Below are 16,620 nucleotides of genomic sequence, written 5' to 3' on the forward strand. Positions count from 1 at the left end.
GCTGCTCCAGCAAACCTACAGCAGAAAGAACGGAAGAAAAGACAGAATGGACAAACCAACCAACAAAGCAAGAAGATGGGAAAAAGATGATAAATATAATAATGGCTGATGAGATAAACCAAGGGAAAAACATTTAAGAGATTTAAAAATGGAATAGGATAACCAGGAAGATACTTTTGAAAGGGAAATAGGGGCTTAGGTGGATATTCTGGAGACCTGGCAGCTTAGGAGGATAAAGATGGGAGAAATATTCAGTCTGAATTGTGAAGGTACAGATGTTGATAGAGATGAAGATCCAAGAGAGGAGTATGGGAGGCAAGCCAAAAAACAAATAAGTATTGAAGTATTAAAACAGGTGAGAGATGATGGATAGAAAGGAATTATTATTTTAGATAGATAGATAGATAGATAGATAGATAGATAGATAGATAGATAGATAGATAGATAGATGTTTTCGTAGATTTTCAGGTAGAGGTATGCAAGTTTTGGTGTATTTGGGTCTTTTCCCGTGTAAGATTGATAGTATCTTGGCGACGTTTCGACGAGGTCCCACTTGTCATCTTCAGGCTGGTGTCTTCGGCTTTGTGCTTGTGCGAGGAAAGCATGATCGGAGCTGCCGTCTCTATAAATACTGGTGGGGAGGTGTGGGGTGCTGACTTTGTTGCTGTGAACGGGTTGGTTGCCTGTGTTGTTACATCTTGATTGGTTGATGGAGTTGATGTCTGCAGATTAGTCAGCTGTTTCATAACATCCTGTGTGGGTGAGGTCCTTGATGTGTGCCCATTAGTCTTTTGTGTTTTAACGACCTGGGTAATGGGCTGTGTGTTAACATCCTGAGTTCTAGTGTTGTGATATCCTGAGTTATTTGATGTAATGTCCTGAGTAGATGGCTGTGATGCCACATCCCGGGCTTTGGTTTGGCTCCGAGTTTCAGGTCTTGCCATGTGTTCATGGCGTGTGTCAGTTTGCTTTGTGTGGGGATCGGAGGGGGATGCAGCAACTAATCTGCAAACATCAATTCATCAAGATGTAACAACACAGGCAACCAACCTGCTCACAGCAACAAAGCCAGCACCCCACACCTCCCCACCAGTATTTATAGAGAGACGGCAGCTCCAATCACACTTTCCTCGCACAAGCACAAAGCCGAAGGCACCAGCCTGAAGATGACGAGTGGGACCCCTTTATAAAAAGCAATAGTTAGATGGAAAGAATGGAGGTTGAAAAAGGGTATTATAAGGTATGTTTAAATAACAGGAAGACTGGTACTTGAATGACGAATTGTGATTTTGAAAAACTAAATAAAGAAGAGCTATGCCTTATATAAACATGTGTATTAATATTAGGATTGGCAATAGTGATCTGATTAGAAGTTAAAATAGAGGTAGAAATAAGAAAGGGGGAATATTAGTAGATATATTTTTTTCTTTTTATATAATAGAAGTAATAATTTGATGGAAAAGATCAGAGGGGGAAAGATGGTATTACCATGCATGCTTACAATATCATTGGTATTAAAATGGAATATTGAAATATTCAATAACTGCTTTTAAAAAAGCATGTATGTTAATACTAGGATCATATAAGTTTGATTAATATAAAACTTATTATGATTATCATTATTGATGTTTGTATCAAAATGAATTATACCCAGGGCCACACTGTTCATGTATTGATATTGATGTATATTTAAAAATAAAAAACTAATAAAACATTTTTTTAAAAAATGTTCGTTAGTTTTCTGTTCCGGCATACAATTCATATTATACTGGCTATACTACCAGACTGCATGTGGATGTGGTTAGTCTGATCCACCATCAGTTCTTGTTCTTTGTGTTTTTCAGAATTATTGAGAAATAGTGATCTAGAGAGTGCTAGGTTGATGGGCGGGACGAAGGTGGAAGGAGGAGAATAAAACATAGTTTGACCAGCAAAATATTTGCCACTTTATAAATCTGTGCCGGTTTCCAAAATTGTGTCTTACAATGAAGTTATTGAACCTTTTTGTGTCCATTGTTGAAGATTACATTATTATAAAAGTAATCCATATTATTAGCCCTGAAGAAAGAAGGTTGACAATTCAATGAAACACTAGACCCTTGACACTTCTCATCTGAAATATCAAGTGTTGGAAGGAAAAAAAAAAGAAGCTGTCCAACAAGGTATCATTATTCCTTCTAATAAAATCTGTGAGTCAGAAAAGGGGCTACCAAACTCCTCATTTTCAATAGCGTGAATTATTAGCTGCACCAAGTCAACTTACCTGATGAGGCACTCAGAAGACTGAGAAAAGTAGAGGTCCCAGAAACAAGGCAGACTGGCTCTGCAGAGAATGCAAAGTCCAAATTCTTACACTGCACACCCAGAATCTCTTCTTTAACATGACTGGACCATAAGATGCTGCCGTTCATACCCGAAAGTGCCATTATTGTTACCCATGGTGTGGAGACACCTGAGGACACATGTAGAAGAGGTAAATTGATCTTTCTATAATGAAAAGGAAAAAAACTGCTGTGGAAGGTTGGGCTACTTTCAAATTTTTCCAAAGCTACTTGGAAAGTAAAGTATACATTGCAACTTATCACAGGAAACAAATTAACTCAACTAATTAATTGAAGTGATTGTTCAGTAAGAAACCAAAGACACTAAATATTTTGTTTAAAAACTATCACCCAGATATGGAGAAATTGTGTTCATGTTCCTTGCAGGCAAGTTTGCTAGAGAGAAGGTTGGGTTTGTGGGCTGCCAGCTTGCTACAATTTCATTAAGCTCTCAATTCTCAAATTACTTATTACGATTTGCACACTTACCCAATACGCTAGCATTTTTCAAAGCTGTGAAGGAGAGTAAGACATCAGGGAGACCATCATTATTTACATCAAAAAGTTCTGGTGGAAACAGAACTCCATCTGAAAAATAAGGTGGAATAATTACTTTTCCAGGGTGTACTTCCCATCTATTCTAAGCATATTCAGGATGGCTATTGATACAGGTATCATAAAAATCTTGGTAAATGTAATCTCACTACTTTCTGCAGCTTAGCCCACTCAATTATATTTCTTGACCACTGTAATCAATTCAGTTGAGCTAACATCTCACAAAACTATATTCTTGAGAAGCTTTTGATCACGACCCCGCATCCTGAAACTCAATGTCACCACTATTGTTACAAATGTAAAGGAAAATTCAGATCACCTAAAATCCAAGAACATGAGATGCCTGGTGTGAGTTCTGCAATATTTCAATATGAGGAAAAGAGGAATTGAACAAAATTGATGTCAAGACTGGCCCAAAGTAACAAACTGGAATCTATACAACAGTAAAGATAAGTTACTGACGTAAAGCTATTTTGAGGATTACTTCCTATCATGCTGTGGTTTTTAGAAACTACAAATCCTGCTCTTCACTCTACAAAATAATAGCTCTTGCACATACTAAATATCTTGCATTATACTAAATATCAAAGTAGTTATACCATTCCATATAATTCTGAAGTGGGAAACATGGAAATACCAAAAACAGCATTTAAAAATGGCATTTCCAGCTACAGAATAACAAATTAAGGAAATTAAGAAATAAAAGATAATTGTTTTGTTTCCTGGAATAGTAAATTAATTTACATTTAAGCCTTGAGTTTTTTTTCCTCTGTCCAAAGATCAAATTTAGTTAACATTCCCATGTATGACTCAAAAGATTCACATATGCACATTAATTATCTAGCCATTAAATGTTCAACTGGATAGAGCATTTAGTCCAATGTACGTGTAATTGCTAGACTCAAAATCAAAGAAAATAAATCTTTGAACAGTATAACTGCCACAGAATTAAATAGATATATTTATGTAACTGGTTTAAAAATAAGCTTTAATATGTTTTGTTTATGGAATTTGAGACAATTTGGAACAATTGCTTAATTGGATATAACCTAAGATAGCTTTTACTAAATTGCAATAAAACTTTCAGTATGGTATAAATACCCCAATCAAGAAACTGCCAAAGAGTCAACCAAATAATCTCTAAAACCACCCCCACCAACACTGACAGGCAAGCCACCAGAATATAAACTGACAGCAAACCACACACCTTACTAGCACTGATGATGTTACCTAGTTTGGATAATCAAATATCAAGCTCAGAGAGTGCCAAGGAGCCCTCATTTCAACCCTGAGCTACAAATATTCTCTTTTATTGGTATCTATAGTTCAACAAAACTCTCAGTATGTTTCTTGGTAAGGAATATATTTCATAATCAAAAATGTTATTTTTCTTACCTGCTACTTGTCCTAAGTTGTGAATCCAAGTATTATGCAAGTCTCTTGGTGGACAAGGAATGAGGAAAGCACACACCAGCACAAGGATCATGGAGATAACCACAGTGAGTAAAAAGATGGCGGTGCGCAAATAAGGCATCAAGGAACTGGCTGTCTTCTGTTCCAAACCATTGTTCATTTCACTTGGGTATTCTTCTGTCATACCCTCCGAGAGATGCTGCTTGGCTATACTAGTTTCCATATCGGAATCGACATCCTGGACTTCCCCTAGGGAACTTTTCCCATTTTTAATGCCACCATTCTTCTGCAAATTGAGGACCAAGTCATCTTCGCTCTCATCACTGTCAGCCTGAGTGAGAGGGTCATATTCTCCAAGGTCTGGACTCTTCTTACCTGAGAAGGTAGATGAAAAGTGAGAAATGTGATGAAAGAACTATATAATCTATATATGCCAAAATTCTGTCCTCTTAACCAGGGGTCCCCAACTCCCGGGTTGCAGCCCACTATTAGGCCTTGAGCCCTTCGGAACATTGCACGCACATCCCTACTTGCGTGAGAAGTGGGCAAGCATGGGCACACACACTCTATTTGCACAAGCAGCAGGTGCACGTACCTGCCACTCACACAAATGGAGCTGCATGTGCACACATGCTTGCCCGCCGCTCATGCAAAACCATCCCCTCTCCCCTCCCCCAGCCAGTCTGCAAAGGTTGGGGAACTCTGCTCTTAACCATCTTTTTGGTGAGGCAGTTAAAAAAAATCTCTCAACTTCTTTCAAAGCACAATAATTAAAATACTTTTGATTTTGTAGCCTATCATTTATGGCCTAGTCCTGTAAACTTACCCTGGACAACAAATTTTTTTCCAAAGTTTTATTTCCTGAAAACCTTTGGCATTGTTCAGACTGAACACAAATGTAAGTGTAATCATTTTTTTAATGTAATGCCACTCCCTTGCACAACTGTCCCATCCCATGCGTAACAACAGTACTTGATATATACAAGCTTTATTCCAAGCAGCAAAGCTACTACTTTTAAATCTCTGCAGATATTCCAGTTGTAATGGATGTGCTTCAACAACAGTTTTATGTTTTTGTATATTTCTTTCATGTGTGCAGCACAACCAACAGGAGGTACTGAAAGTTGTACATTGCCATTGTGTAAAAACCAATGGTTTCTATAAAATGGTACATGATCAATGGTGGGTTGCCCCCGTTTTGGACTGGTTCGCAAGAACTGGTAGTAAAACTGGCAGGAGGCGCCGCCCACCGACCCCAAAGCTTCTGTGCATGCGCACGGCCTGGTTGCAAACTGGTAGTAAAGATAAGTACCCAACCCTGTACATGGTAGTTTAAATTACAAGTTATTTTCATGATTAGTAGTCAAAAATCTGTAATTGGTGAAACGTCTGGGATGGCTCGGGAGTTCATGGCTTCCATGACGGCCATGGACCTGACCCAGTTAGTTCATGGCCCCACTCACGGGGGGGGGGACACACTCTAGACTTGATTTTTGTCTCTGGCCAGTGGTTGAGTGATCTTGTTATAGGGGATATAGACATGGAACCCTTGTCATGGTCAGATCACTCCTCCTTTGTCTGGACCTTCGTACCACTACACCCCGCTGCAGGGAGGCGGACCCAATTAGATGGGTCCGCCCCAGGCGCCTGATGGATCCTGATAGGTTCCAGACGGAGCTTGGGCCAATTCCTGATGATCTGGCACACGACTCGGCCGAGGACCTGGTAGCTGCCTGGGATCAGGCGGCTGGTGGGGCCTTGGATCGAGTCGTGCCTTTGCGGCCTCTGACCCGGTGTCGATCCCTCGCGGCTCCTTGATTCACCGAGGAGCTGAGGGAGATGAAACGCCGGAAAAGACGCCTAGAGAGCGGTTGGAGGGCCAGTCGCGCTGAATCTGACCGAACACTGGTAAGGTCGCATATTAAGACCTACCTAGTGGCGATAAAGACGGCAAAGTTTAATTACTTTTCCGCCTCTATTGCGTCATCAGGGATTCGTCTGGCTGCCCTGTTCAGGGTAACCCGTTCCCTGCTCCACCCGGGAGCGCGGGAGGATTCCTTGGAAGGCAGGGCGGAGGATTTCGGACAATACCTGCATGACAAAATCGCTCAGATCCGGGGGGACTTGGGCTCTGACTGGGTAGATCAGGGCAGGGTGACAAGGAATAGTCTTGAGAATGTTATCTGGGAGGAGTTTGATGCTGTGACTCCCGATGATGTGGACAGGATTTTGGGGAGACTTAGTGCGGCCACATATTTACTGGACCCGTGTCCCTTCTGGTTGGTACTGGCCTCCCGGGAGGTTACACGAGGCTGGCTCCAGGGTGTTATCAATGCTTCGTTGAGTGAGGGTCACTTCCCACGGCCTTGAAAGAGGCGGTGGTGAGGCCTCTCCTCAAGAAGCCGTCCCTGGATCCGGCAATATTGGCCAACTACCGTCCTGTCTCCAACCTTCGCTTTATGGCGAAGGTTGTTGAGAGTGTGGTCGCGCGACAGTTTCAGCAATTCCTGGAGGAAACATCCTATCTGGATCCATTCCAGTCTGGTTTCAGGCCTGGGCACAGCACGGAAACAGCATTGGTCGCGTTGGTTGATGATCTCTGGAGGGCTCGGGACAGGGGTTGCTCCTCTGTTCTGGTCCTGTCAGACCTCTCAGCGGCTTTTGATACTATCGACCATGGTATCATGCTGCACCGGTTGGAAGAGTTGGGGATGGGGGCACCATGTTACGGTGGTTCTCCTCCTTTCTCTCTGACCGGTCGCAGTTCGTGTTGGCAGGAGGGCAGAGGTCGACCTCGAGGCCTCTTATATGTGGAGTGCCTCAGGGGTCGGTCCTCTCGCCCCTCCTGTTCAACATTTATGTGAAGCCGCTGGGCGAGATCATCCGTGGCTTTGGGGTGAGATACCATCAGTACGCTGATGATACTCAGCTGTACATCTCCACCCCAGGCCACCCCAACGATGCCCTTGAAGTGATGTCCCAGTGCCTGGAGGCTGTGCGGATCTGGATGGGGAGGAACAGGCTCAAGCTCAACCCTTCCAAGACTGAGTGGCTGTGGTTCCCGGCATCCCGATATAGTCAGTTGACTCCATCACTGACTATTGGGGGCGAGTCTTTGGCCCCCACAGAGAGGGCTCGCAATCTGGGAGTCCTCCTGGATACGCAGCTGTCCTTAGAGGAACATCTGACGGCTGTAACCAGGGGGACCTTTTGTCAGGTTCGCCTGATCCGCCAGTTGTGGCCCTTTCTTGATCGGGATTCCCTGTGCACAGTCACTCATGCCCTCGTAACCTCTTGCCTTGATTACTGCAACGCTCTCTACATGGGGCTCCCCTTGAAGAGCACCCGGAGGCTCCAACTGGTCCAGAACGCAGCAGCGCGGGTAGTGACGGGAGCAGCGTGGTGCTCCCATGTAACACCGCTCCTGCGTGAACTGCACTGGCTCCCGGTGGTCTTCCGGGTGCGCTTCAAGGTGTTGGTTATCACCTTTAAAGCGCTCCATGGCATAGGGCCTAGCTATCTTCGAGACCGCCTGCTGCCACCGACGACCTCCCATCGACCCGTGCGCTCCCACAGAGAGGGCCTCCTCGGGGTGCCATCAGCCAAACAATGCAGGCAGGTGACCCCCAGGGGGAGGGCCTTCTCTGTGGGGGCACCCACCCTCTGGAATCAGTTGCCCCCAGAGATAAGGAGAATCCATGACCTCAGTGCCTTCCGCCGTGCCCTTAAAACCTTCTTTTTCTAACAAGCCGGGCTGGCCTAATTCTTTTTAAGTGTTTTTAATTGTTTTGTTTATCTTTTTAATTAATGGGGCCAAATTTATATATATTTATTTATTTATTTATTTATTTATTATTCGAATTTCTATACCGCCCTTCTCCTTTCGGACTCAGGGCGGTGAACAGCCAAAATAAAAACATTTATACATAAATACGATTAAAAATAGATTTAAAATAATTAAATTTGGCCCATAGTTTAAAATTTATCAATTTAAAATCCATATCAAAATTTAAAACCAACCATAAAATCATAAAATCAAGAGAGACCGGCTAACTGAAAGAGATGAGTTTTTAGGGCCCGACGAAAGGTCCGGAGGTCGGAGATCACTCGTATCTCTGGGGGTAGATTGTTCCAAAGGGTAGGTGCCACCACAGAGAAGGCTCTCCTCCTGGGGGTCGCCAGCCGGCATTGTCTAGCCGACGGCACCCTGAGGAGGCCCTCTCTGTGGGAGCGAACTGGCCGGTGGGAGGCAATTGGTGGCAGAAGGCGGTCCCGTAAGTACCCCGGCCCTAAGCCATGGAGCGCTTTAAAGGTGGTCACCAACACCTTGAAGCGCACCCGGAAGGCCACCGGAAGCCAATGCAGCTCACGCAGGAGAGGAGTCACATGGGAGCGCCCAGTCGCTCCCATAATCCCCCGCGCGGCCGCATTCTGCACCAGTTGGAGCCTCCGGGTGTACCCCAAGGGGAGCCCCATGTAGAGAGCGTTACAATAGTCCAGACGAGAAGTGATGAGTGCTTGAGTGACTGTGCGTAGGGAGTCCCGATCCAGAAAGGGGCGCAACTGGCGTATCAGGCGAACCTGATAAAAAGCCCCCCTGGCCACGGCCGTCAGATGCCCTTCTAAGGACAGCCGTGCATCCAGGAGGACGCCCAAGTTGCAGGCCCTTTCCGTGGGGACCAATGATTCACCCCCAATAACCAGCGATGGCGTCAGCTGGCTATACCGGGACGCCGGCAGCCACAGCCACTCGGTCTTGGAAGGGTTGAGTCGAAGCCTGTTTCTTCCCATCCAGACCCGCACGGCCTCCAGGCACTGGGACATCACTTCCAAGGCATTGTTGGGATGGTCTGGGGTGGAGATGTACAGCTGAGTATCATCAGCGTACTGATGGAACTCCACCCCAAAACCACGGATGATCTCACCCAGCGGCTTCACATAAATGTTGAACAGGAGGGGCGAGAGGACCGACCCTTGTGGCACCCCACAAACAAGGCGCCTCGGGGTCAACCGCTGCCCCCCTGTCAACACGGATTGCGACCGGTCGGAGAGATAGGAGGAGAACCACCGCAAAACGGTGCCCCCCACTCCCAGTCCCTCCAGCCGGCGCAACATGATACCATGGTCGATGGTATCAAAAGCCGCTGAGGTCTAACAGGACCAGGATAGAGGAGTAACCCCTATCCCGAGCCCTCCAGAGATCATCCACCAACGCGACCAATGCCGTTTCCGTGCTGTACCCAGGTCTGAAACCGGACTGGAGCGGATCCAAATAGACAGCTTCATCCAGGTACTGTGGAAGCTGTCGCGCCACCACACTCTCAACAACCTTCGCAATAAAGCGAAGGTTGGAGACTGGACGATAGTTAGCCAAAACAGCCGGATCCAGGGATGGCTTCTTGAGGAGAGGCCTCACCACCGCCTCTTTCAAGGCGGCCGGCAGGACACCCTCACTCAAAGAAGCGTTGATAATTCCCTGGAGCCAGCCTCGTGTAACCTCCCGGGAAGCCAGCACCAACCAGGAGGGACACGGGTCCAATAAACATGTGGTGGCGTTCAGCCGTCCCAAGATCCTGTCCACGTCCTCGGGAGCCACAGGATCGAACTCCTCCCAGATAACATTCTCAAGGCCTGCCTCAGTCATCTCGTCTGAACTAACCCAGTCAGTGGCCAAGTTTTCCCGAATCTGAGTTATTTTATCATCCAGATACTGTACAAAATCCTCAGCTCGGCCCTGCAAGGGGTCCTCCCAGATGGAGAAGGGAGCGGGTCACCCTGAACAGGGCGGCTGGGCGGTTATCTGATGACGCGATAAGAGCGGCAAAATAGCTAGATTTCGCCGCTTTTATCGCCACTAGGTAGGTCTTAATATGAGACCTTACCAGTGTCAAGTCGGATTCGGAACGACTGGCCCTCCAACCGCTCTCTAGGCGTCTTTTCCGGCGCTTCATCTCTCTCAGCTCCTCGGAGAACCAAGGAGCTAAGTGAGTTCGGTGCCGGGTCAGAGGCCGCAAAGGCACGACCCGGTCCAAAGCCCCGGCAGCCACACTATCCCAGGCGGCCACCAGGTCATCAGCCGAGTCGTGAGCTAGAGTTTCAGGAAATGGCCCAAGCTCCATCTGGAACCTATCAGGATCCATCAGGCGCCTGGGGCGGAACCACCTGGTCGGCTCCGCCTCCCTGCGACGGGGTGCGGCGGTCAGAAAGTCAAGTCGAAGGAGCGAGTGGTCAGACCATGACAAGGGTTCAGTATCTATATCCCCTATATCAAGGCCACTCAACCACTGACCAGAGGCAAAAACTAAGTCCAGAGTGTGTCCCCCCATGTGAGTAGGGCCGTGAATTACTTGGGTCAGGTCCATGGCCGTCATGGAAGCCATGAACTCCCGAGCTACCTCAGAAGTTTCACCAATGGATGGCAAGTTGAAATCCCCCATGACCAGAAGTCTGGGGGTATCAGCCGCCACCTCGGCTATAACATTGAGGAGTTCGGGCAGGGTCATCGTCACGTGGCAGGGAGCCAGGTACGTGATCAACAGACCCATCTGCACCCCACGACCCCACTTCACGAAAAGGGACTCACATCCGGCTATCTGAGGCACAGTGGTCTCCCTCGGATCAAGACCCTCTCTTATAATGACCGCCACCCCCCCGCCCCTGCCCTGAGCTCTCGTCTGATGAAATGCACGGAAGCCTGATGGGCACATCTCCACGAGGGGAACCCCCCCTCATGGCCCAACCAGGTCTCCGTAATACCTGCCAGGTCCGCTCCCCCCTCCTGAATAAGATCACAAATGAGGGGGGCTTTATTTACTACGGACCTGGCATTACACAACATCAGCCGGAAACTCGGGCCCTGAGACTCTAAGCAGCCTGAGGAATGGGAAGAGCTAAGGGGACCGGGGCACGCAATCGCTCGGAGATAGCGAGCGCGTGCCCCCACCACATGATGCGGCCCCCTGCTCCCGCCATACCTGCCCCTCCCACTCAGCGTATTGATGGAAAAGCCCTCAATAGAGGGCATTCTAACAGTCCCCTTTCCCCCAGAGTCCGTACCCCCTATGGCACCATTAACAGCCAGACTGGCCTCCCTCCCCACCCCCCTCCCCAAACCCCTTAAAAATTTACACAAAGACAATTTTAAAAAACCCCTCAGCCCCCTCTTTGCGGCATGCCACCTCTCGGGATTCCAAAATCCGTCATCGAGGTAGGCCCCCGATAACGTGGGGGGCCAAGCCTGCGAGAGGGGGGAATCTCGCAGACCAAGAAGCTCCGCTGCTGTGTACGTCTTGCCACAGGGATGGGGTGACCGTCCCCTAAAGGGTCCATACAGAAAAGTCCGAGGGAGAACATAAAAAGACAGGAGCCACAAAAGGATTCAAGACCCAGTCCACTGTTCTCTCACAACAGAGGCCAAGTCCGTCTCCAGGTCGACACAGTCCAAGGGGGGAGGAAGAATAAATCATACCGCCCTCTCACAGCGGCTTGGCTCGATGGTCTACCCCCTTTACTGGTGAGATGGAAGTAATGGTTCAACTTGCGCACTTGGCACCCATAATATAGGTCCAAAATCCGCCCTCTCACGGCGGATTCGATGATCCGTCCCTCTGCCAGCAAAGTGTAAGTGTAAAGTGCAGGTGCCGAATGATGGTACAACAGAGACAGTACAGCACCCAGGATATAAGTCCCCAATCCGCCCTCTCACAGCGGTTTGTCCGATGGTCATTCCCCTGCCAGCAGGTACAAAGTGCAAAGTGCAAAATAGCTAATGCCATCCCAGCTCAGCCCGTGGGGCTCAGAGCCCAAGTCACTCTCTCACAGTGGTTAGGCTCTTGGCTGGTCCTCTCAGCTGGTGGGATGGAGTCATATACCAGCTCCTGTTCAGATGATATTAGTCCTCCAAACAAATAGGGGAAGGGCTCAGGTGGAATAAGCGAGCTATTTATGTCAGCGAGGTGAAGCCAAAAGAGGGCGCAAGTCCGAGAAGGGCGTGTTCCAAGGGGGGAGAGATGGAAAGAGAGGGGGGTTACACTTTAACCCCCCCAGTCCCCGAGGGCACTCTAAAACACCCCAGCGGAAACCCCCCCTCGATAACACACCCAATCCTCGTCTATCCTGGCTCGAAAAGATGGTCCTCGGCCACATTAGCGCCCCTCATCAAGGCCATGGGGCGCTCCTCTCCCCGCCAGAGCCAGCCGGAAGTCTTCGCGGTTGTTGCCCTCGTCGCCATCCCCCACTGCCGTAATGAAATCCCAGCAGCGTCCCTGAGATTTTTTAGGGAACTGGCAGCCCCAACAGCCCCGACAGCACCTCAACAAAGCCAGAGCCTGGGGCAGTGTCCACGTGGTAGGCGCCCCCAGCGCAATACCACCGTCGCCGCTTCCACTCCCAGCGAGCTCCAGCTGGGGGGGAAAAACGCCGCCCCGCCGCCTCTCAGCTGTTCCGAGGCTTTATATATATATATATAAAATATATATATATATTTTAACTGTATTTTAATATTTGTATTTGATGTTTTTATTTGGCTGTTCACCGCCCTGAGTCCTCAGGGAGAAGGGCGGTATACAAATTCAAAATAAAATAAATAAAATAAATAAAATAAAACATGTTCAGGAAGCCAAATTTTGTTTAGTGTTATAACAGCAACACTTTTCAGCTGTTCTAGAGCAATGTTCAAAATACAAAAGCTGTTAACAAATCATTTTGACTTTAAAGCTCAAATAGAAAGGAATTTTAAACTATTGTTATCAATGCACACTTACCTGGAAATAAGCATGTATAACAGTATGACTTACTTCCCATAAATATGCTTGAGATCACATTTTAAGATTCCATGAAACATATCTAATATGGTTTACTATAGCAAGAAACATGCCTTCCGTTACTATACTTTTTTTAAAAAGAATCACACGTTCACCCAATCATATCAATTTCACCAAAGAACTAAATTGTCAAATTTCTTTTGCCTGCTTTGTATAGGCAATGAAAAATTGGTAAGTAAAAAAAAGGAGTTCCTGCAGATTTTACTCCTCTAGTTGTTGCCAACTATAGAGGGCGGTGGTCATCTCCGTTTCAAGGCGACTGAGCCAGTGCTCCCCAAAGAGATTTCCATGGTCATGTGGCCAGCATGAAATCACAAGGCACCCTCTCACCAAAGTGATACCTATTTATCTATTTGCATTTGTACTTTCGAACTGCTAGGAACTGGTGCGAGGATGGGAGCTCACCCCATTGCATCACAATCAGGTCTCAAACCTGGGCTGCTGGCTTTCCAGCCAAGAAGCCCAGCATCTTAATGCTGAGCCATGACTCACATAACCCACATAACCCCATATAAAAATAATTCATAAATCCTGGATCCTAAAATCAACACTTATGTTTACCAGTGTGTTCCATGGCACTCAGTGGCTTACCAGGTTCTATGCTTCATCTGAAATTGTGCTTAAATATCCTTTTAACTGCAACAAAATTAAGTGAGAAGTTAGCCTAATGCAAAACAAAGATCTCTCTTTGGGCATCCTCTTTATTACCAACAAAGACCAACTTAACTTGCGAACTAAGTTATTGTGGCAGGAGGAGCCTCATTGCTTTGCTTTCTGATACATTAACGTTTTGGAATTTATGTGGCAGCTATGGAACTGACACATTTCTACTGCTCTGAAAATGTTATGGATGCTATTTATGTATTTTCAATTTTATTCCATTTATCTGCTACCTCACTCCTCATGAACTCTTTATTTTTTATTTTTCCCAGTGAAGATTAAAAATATATTTTAAAATGTCAGTAACAAAAACCTATTCCAAATCAAATATCAAATGTGAAGAAAAACATACTACACAAACTCAATTGGAGTTAAATATTCTCAATGCCTGTGGAAAAAGAGGAAACTATAGGATACACGCTATATGACTGCATTCTACAAGGAAAAATAATGCAGAGAAAAAGGCTGTATTTGATAGAAAGGGGAAATGCTTTAAAAAGAGATTACGTGGTTTCAGTCTAATGAGCAAGACAGCTGAAAGAATTCCCAATCAGAAGTGCATTATCTCAATTCTCCAGGGATTTCTCTTCCTGGGAATTTCTAGATGTATGCCAGAGCAAACAAAATAAAGGAAAAGTAGAATCTGAAGCCAACCATTATTAATCCAATTCTAGCATAAGAGATGACAGGGCTTTTCTACATTTTTTTTTTTTTTGCCATTAAGTCAGCCTTAACTCCTCACACCTGCCCAGACAGGTTTCCTGAAGTTTTCTTGGCATGATTTTGGAAGTGGTTGCTATTGTCTCCTTCCTAGGACTAGGTGTGTGTGACTGATCCAAGGTCATCCAGTTGGCTTCATGCCCAAAGCAGGACTAGAACTCAGTCTCTCAGTTTCTATCCAGCTTTTAATTATGACACTAAACTGGTTCTCTTTACATTGCTATAGGATATTTGATTTACTTTTGCTAGTTACAACTACTAGAAGTTAGAATAGTCCAATTTTTTAGCTAATAGCAAGATGCTAAGGTTCAGAAGAAAAAGTCACCTTCTTAGGTATAATTTCTCATTTTTGTCTGGAATTTCTCCAGCTCTAACTCACCAAATCAAATTATGTGCCATAATGCACTAATTCAGTCTGCATTTAACTGGAATTTTTCAATTAATTTTCCAGAATTTCCCAATTCACTGAAGAGAGCGCAGCTCAGTTTTCACTGTTCAATTCTCTCTAAATGTGTTTCTCTGCATCTTTACACAAGGTTACAGTCTTTAAACCTAGTAAAATGTAAAAAAAGACAAACATGTTTATCATATTCCTATATCATCCATCTCACCCTTCACTCTTAAGGTTAAGACTAGCCCAACAGAAAATATTGGACAACATAAGCCAAGCTGTGCAAGAAAGTTATTATTCATTGACCTTTGTAAGCAGCACAATATGCAGCCTCACTCAACCATGAAAAACTTAAAATAAGACTTTAATTATAGTTATATCTCTTGAAGTTTAAAGAGATGACAAAAACTCAGTTAAATCAACCACAGCCTTCCCAGCACTTTCATTAACAGCTGGGCAGATTCCAAATGGACAGCTGGTACCACAGCCAATAAACAAGGATTGTATTATTATTCTATCTGCTCTGCCTTTTCCCCTTTTCTGTCAAGAAACAAAACAAAATATTCCAAAAATCCAAAAGCATTATTTAAGCCCCCTGAAAATTCCATGAATGAAAGTGAAGATGACTGCAATGTAGTAGCATAGCCACAAAGTATCTGGCTCCCATTATCACTGTCTGTCCAGTTCTCAAATAAATTCCTTTACTTCCAAAACAAGTTATTCCTAGTGAAATGTAAATATTTGCAAAAACGCTGGCTAGCAATACTTTGGTCCAAATTGCTCTTAGAAACAAAGATTGCACAAACAGGCAGACCTATTTTCCATCTCTGTCGCAACAATAAAACAATACGTATTCATTCCTCTATCTCAAAGCTTCACCCCATCACTTTCCCTGGGACCAGCATTGCCCCGGTTTCTTCTCCCATCAAGGTTAACCTTTCCTCCCCGTAAAAGAACTGGGTGGTCTCTGCACCTATACTGCACATCCACAAACGCTTAACAGCCAGCATTTATCTCATTCGCCTCTCCACTCCCTATCATAATTATCCTTATTCTTTCATTCCATTCATCTTTCTTTTTCTCTATCATGGTCAGAGATAAAAGGGCACCTGCTGGGACCCGGATATACGCGGGGAGGAGGTTGGTGGGTCTATTCTCCCGATGGGACCCGGATGTTCTCTCGGACTGAGAAATCCGAGTCTAAACCCCCCAGCCCTGCATACTCCAGGGATGTCATCCTCATCCTGCCCGCTCTGCATTTCCCACCAGCGTTTGGCGCGCTGCAAGTCAAGACCCCTACCTGGCAGCTTCAGCGCCCGTGACAACACCGTAGCCATGCTGGAGGCAAGAGACGCGCATGCGCTCGACTCGTCTGCCTCCTGGGAAGTGTAGTTTTGCAGACAGCAGGCATTAAGGTGTTAATGGTCTTTAGCGTGCTGGCACGAAAATTACGTAGATGGGAAAACAGCCGACAGTCTGCGTTTGTAATTAGCTTTGCAGCTGTATATATCTTTTACACCTGAGGCCGCCTTAAGGTGATCAGCGTAAGGCATTTTGTGGCTGGATCATATGACATGATGCAAGGGATCCACTTCAGCTTTCCCTAAAATGCTGGGTACCAGTTTTTTAAAGGATCCTTTCCTGCTAGGATATTAAAGAGATGAGCCAAACTTTGCTAATATTGGAACTGGAACTCCTGAGAGATAACTAGTAGAACCTCTGATCACGATCTCTTCTG

General features: G+C 45.8%; 1 protein-coding gene across 3 annotated transcripts in view; it reads right to left on the bottom strand.

Annotated features, from left to right (window-relative positions):
- The window catches only part of FAM234B (family with sequence similarity 234 member B), a 38,671-nt gene extending 22,389 nt beyond the window's left edge, over positions 1 to 16,282 (bottom strand). The window contains exons 1-4 of one of the 3 annotated variants that reach the window (XM_034403751.2): positions 16,183 to 16,282; positions 4,272 to 4,664; positions 2,811 to 2,909; positions 2,264 to 2,452 (exon numbers count right to left, since the gene is read on the bottom strand). In XM_034403751.2, the coding sequence (XP_034259642.2) occupies positions 2,264 to 2,452; positions 2,811 to 2,909; positions 4,272 to 4,664; positions 16,183 to 16,219 (718 nt within the window). In that variant the 5' untranslated portion in view covers positions 16,220 to 16,282. Of the gene's footprint in view, positions 1 to 2,263; positions 2,453 to 2,810; positions 2,910 to 4,271; positions 4,665 to 13,051; positions 13,174 to 14,870; positions 15,062 to 16,182 lie in introns of those variants that run through there. The other 2 variants (XM_034403752.3, XM_034403749.3) reach the window with 2 other exon arrangements.
- Between the last annotated feature and the right edge of the window lie 338 nt (positions 16,283 to 16,620).

The sequence above is a fragment of the Pantherophis guttatus genome, chromosome 7 (assembly GCF_059756535.1).
Source record: "Pantherophis guttatus breed Tessera chromosome 7, ASM5975653v1, whole genome shotgun sequence".
Classification (NCBI taxonomy): Eukaryota; Metazoa; Chordata; class Lepidosauria; order Squamata; family Colubridae; genus Pantherophis; species Pantherophis guttatus.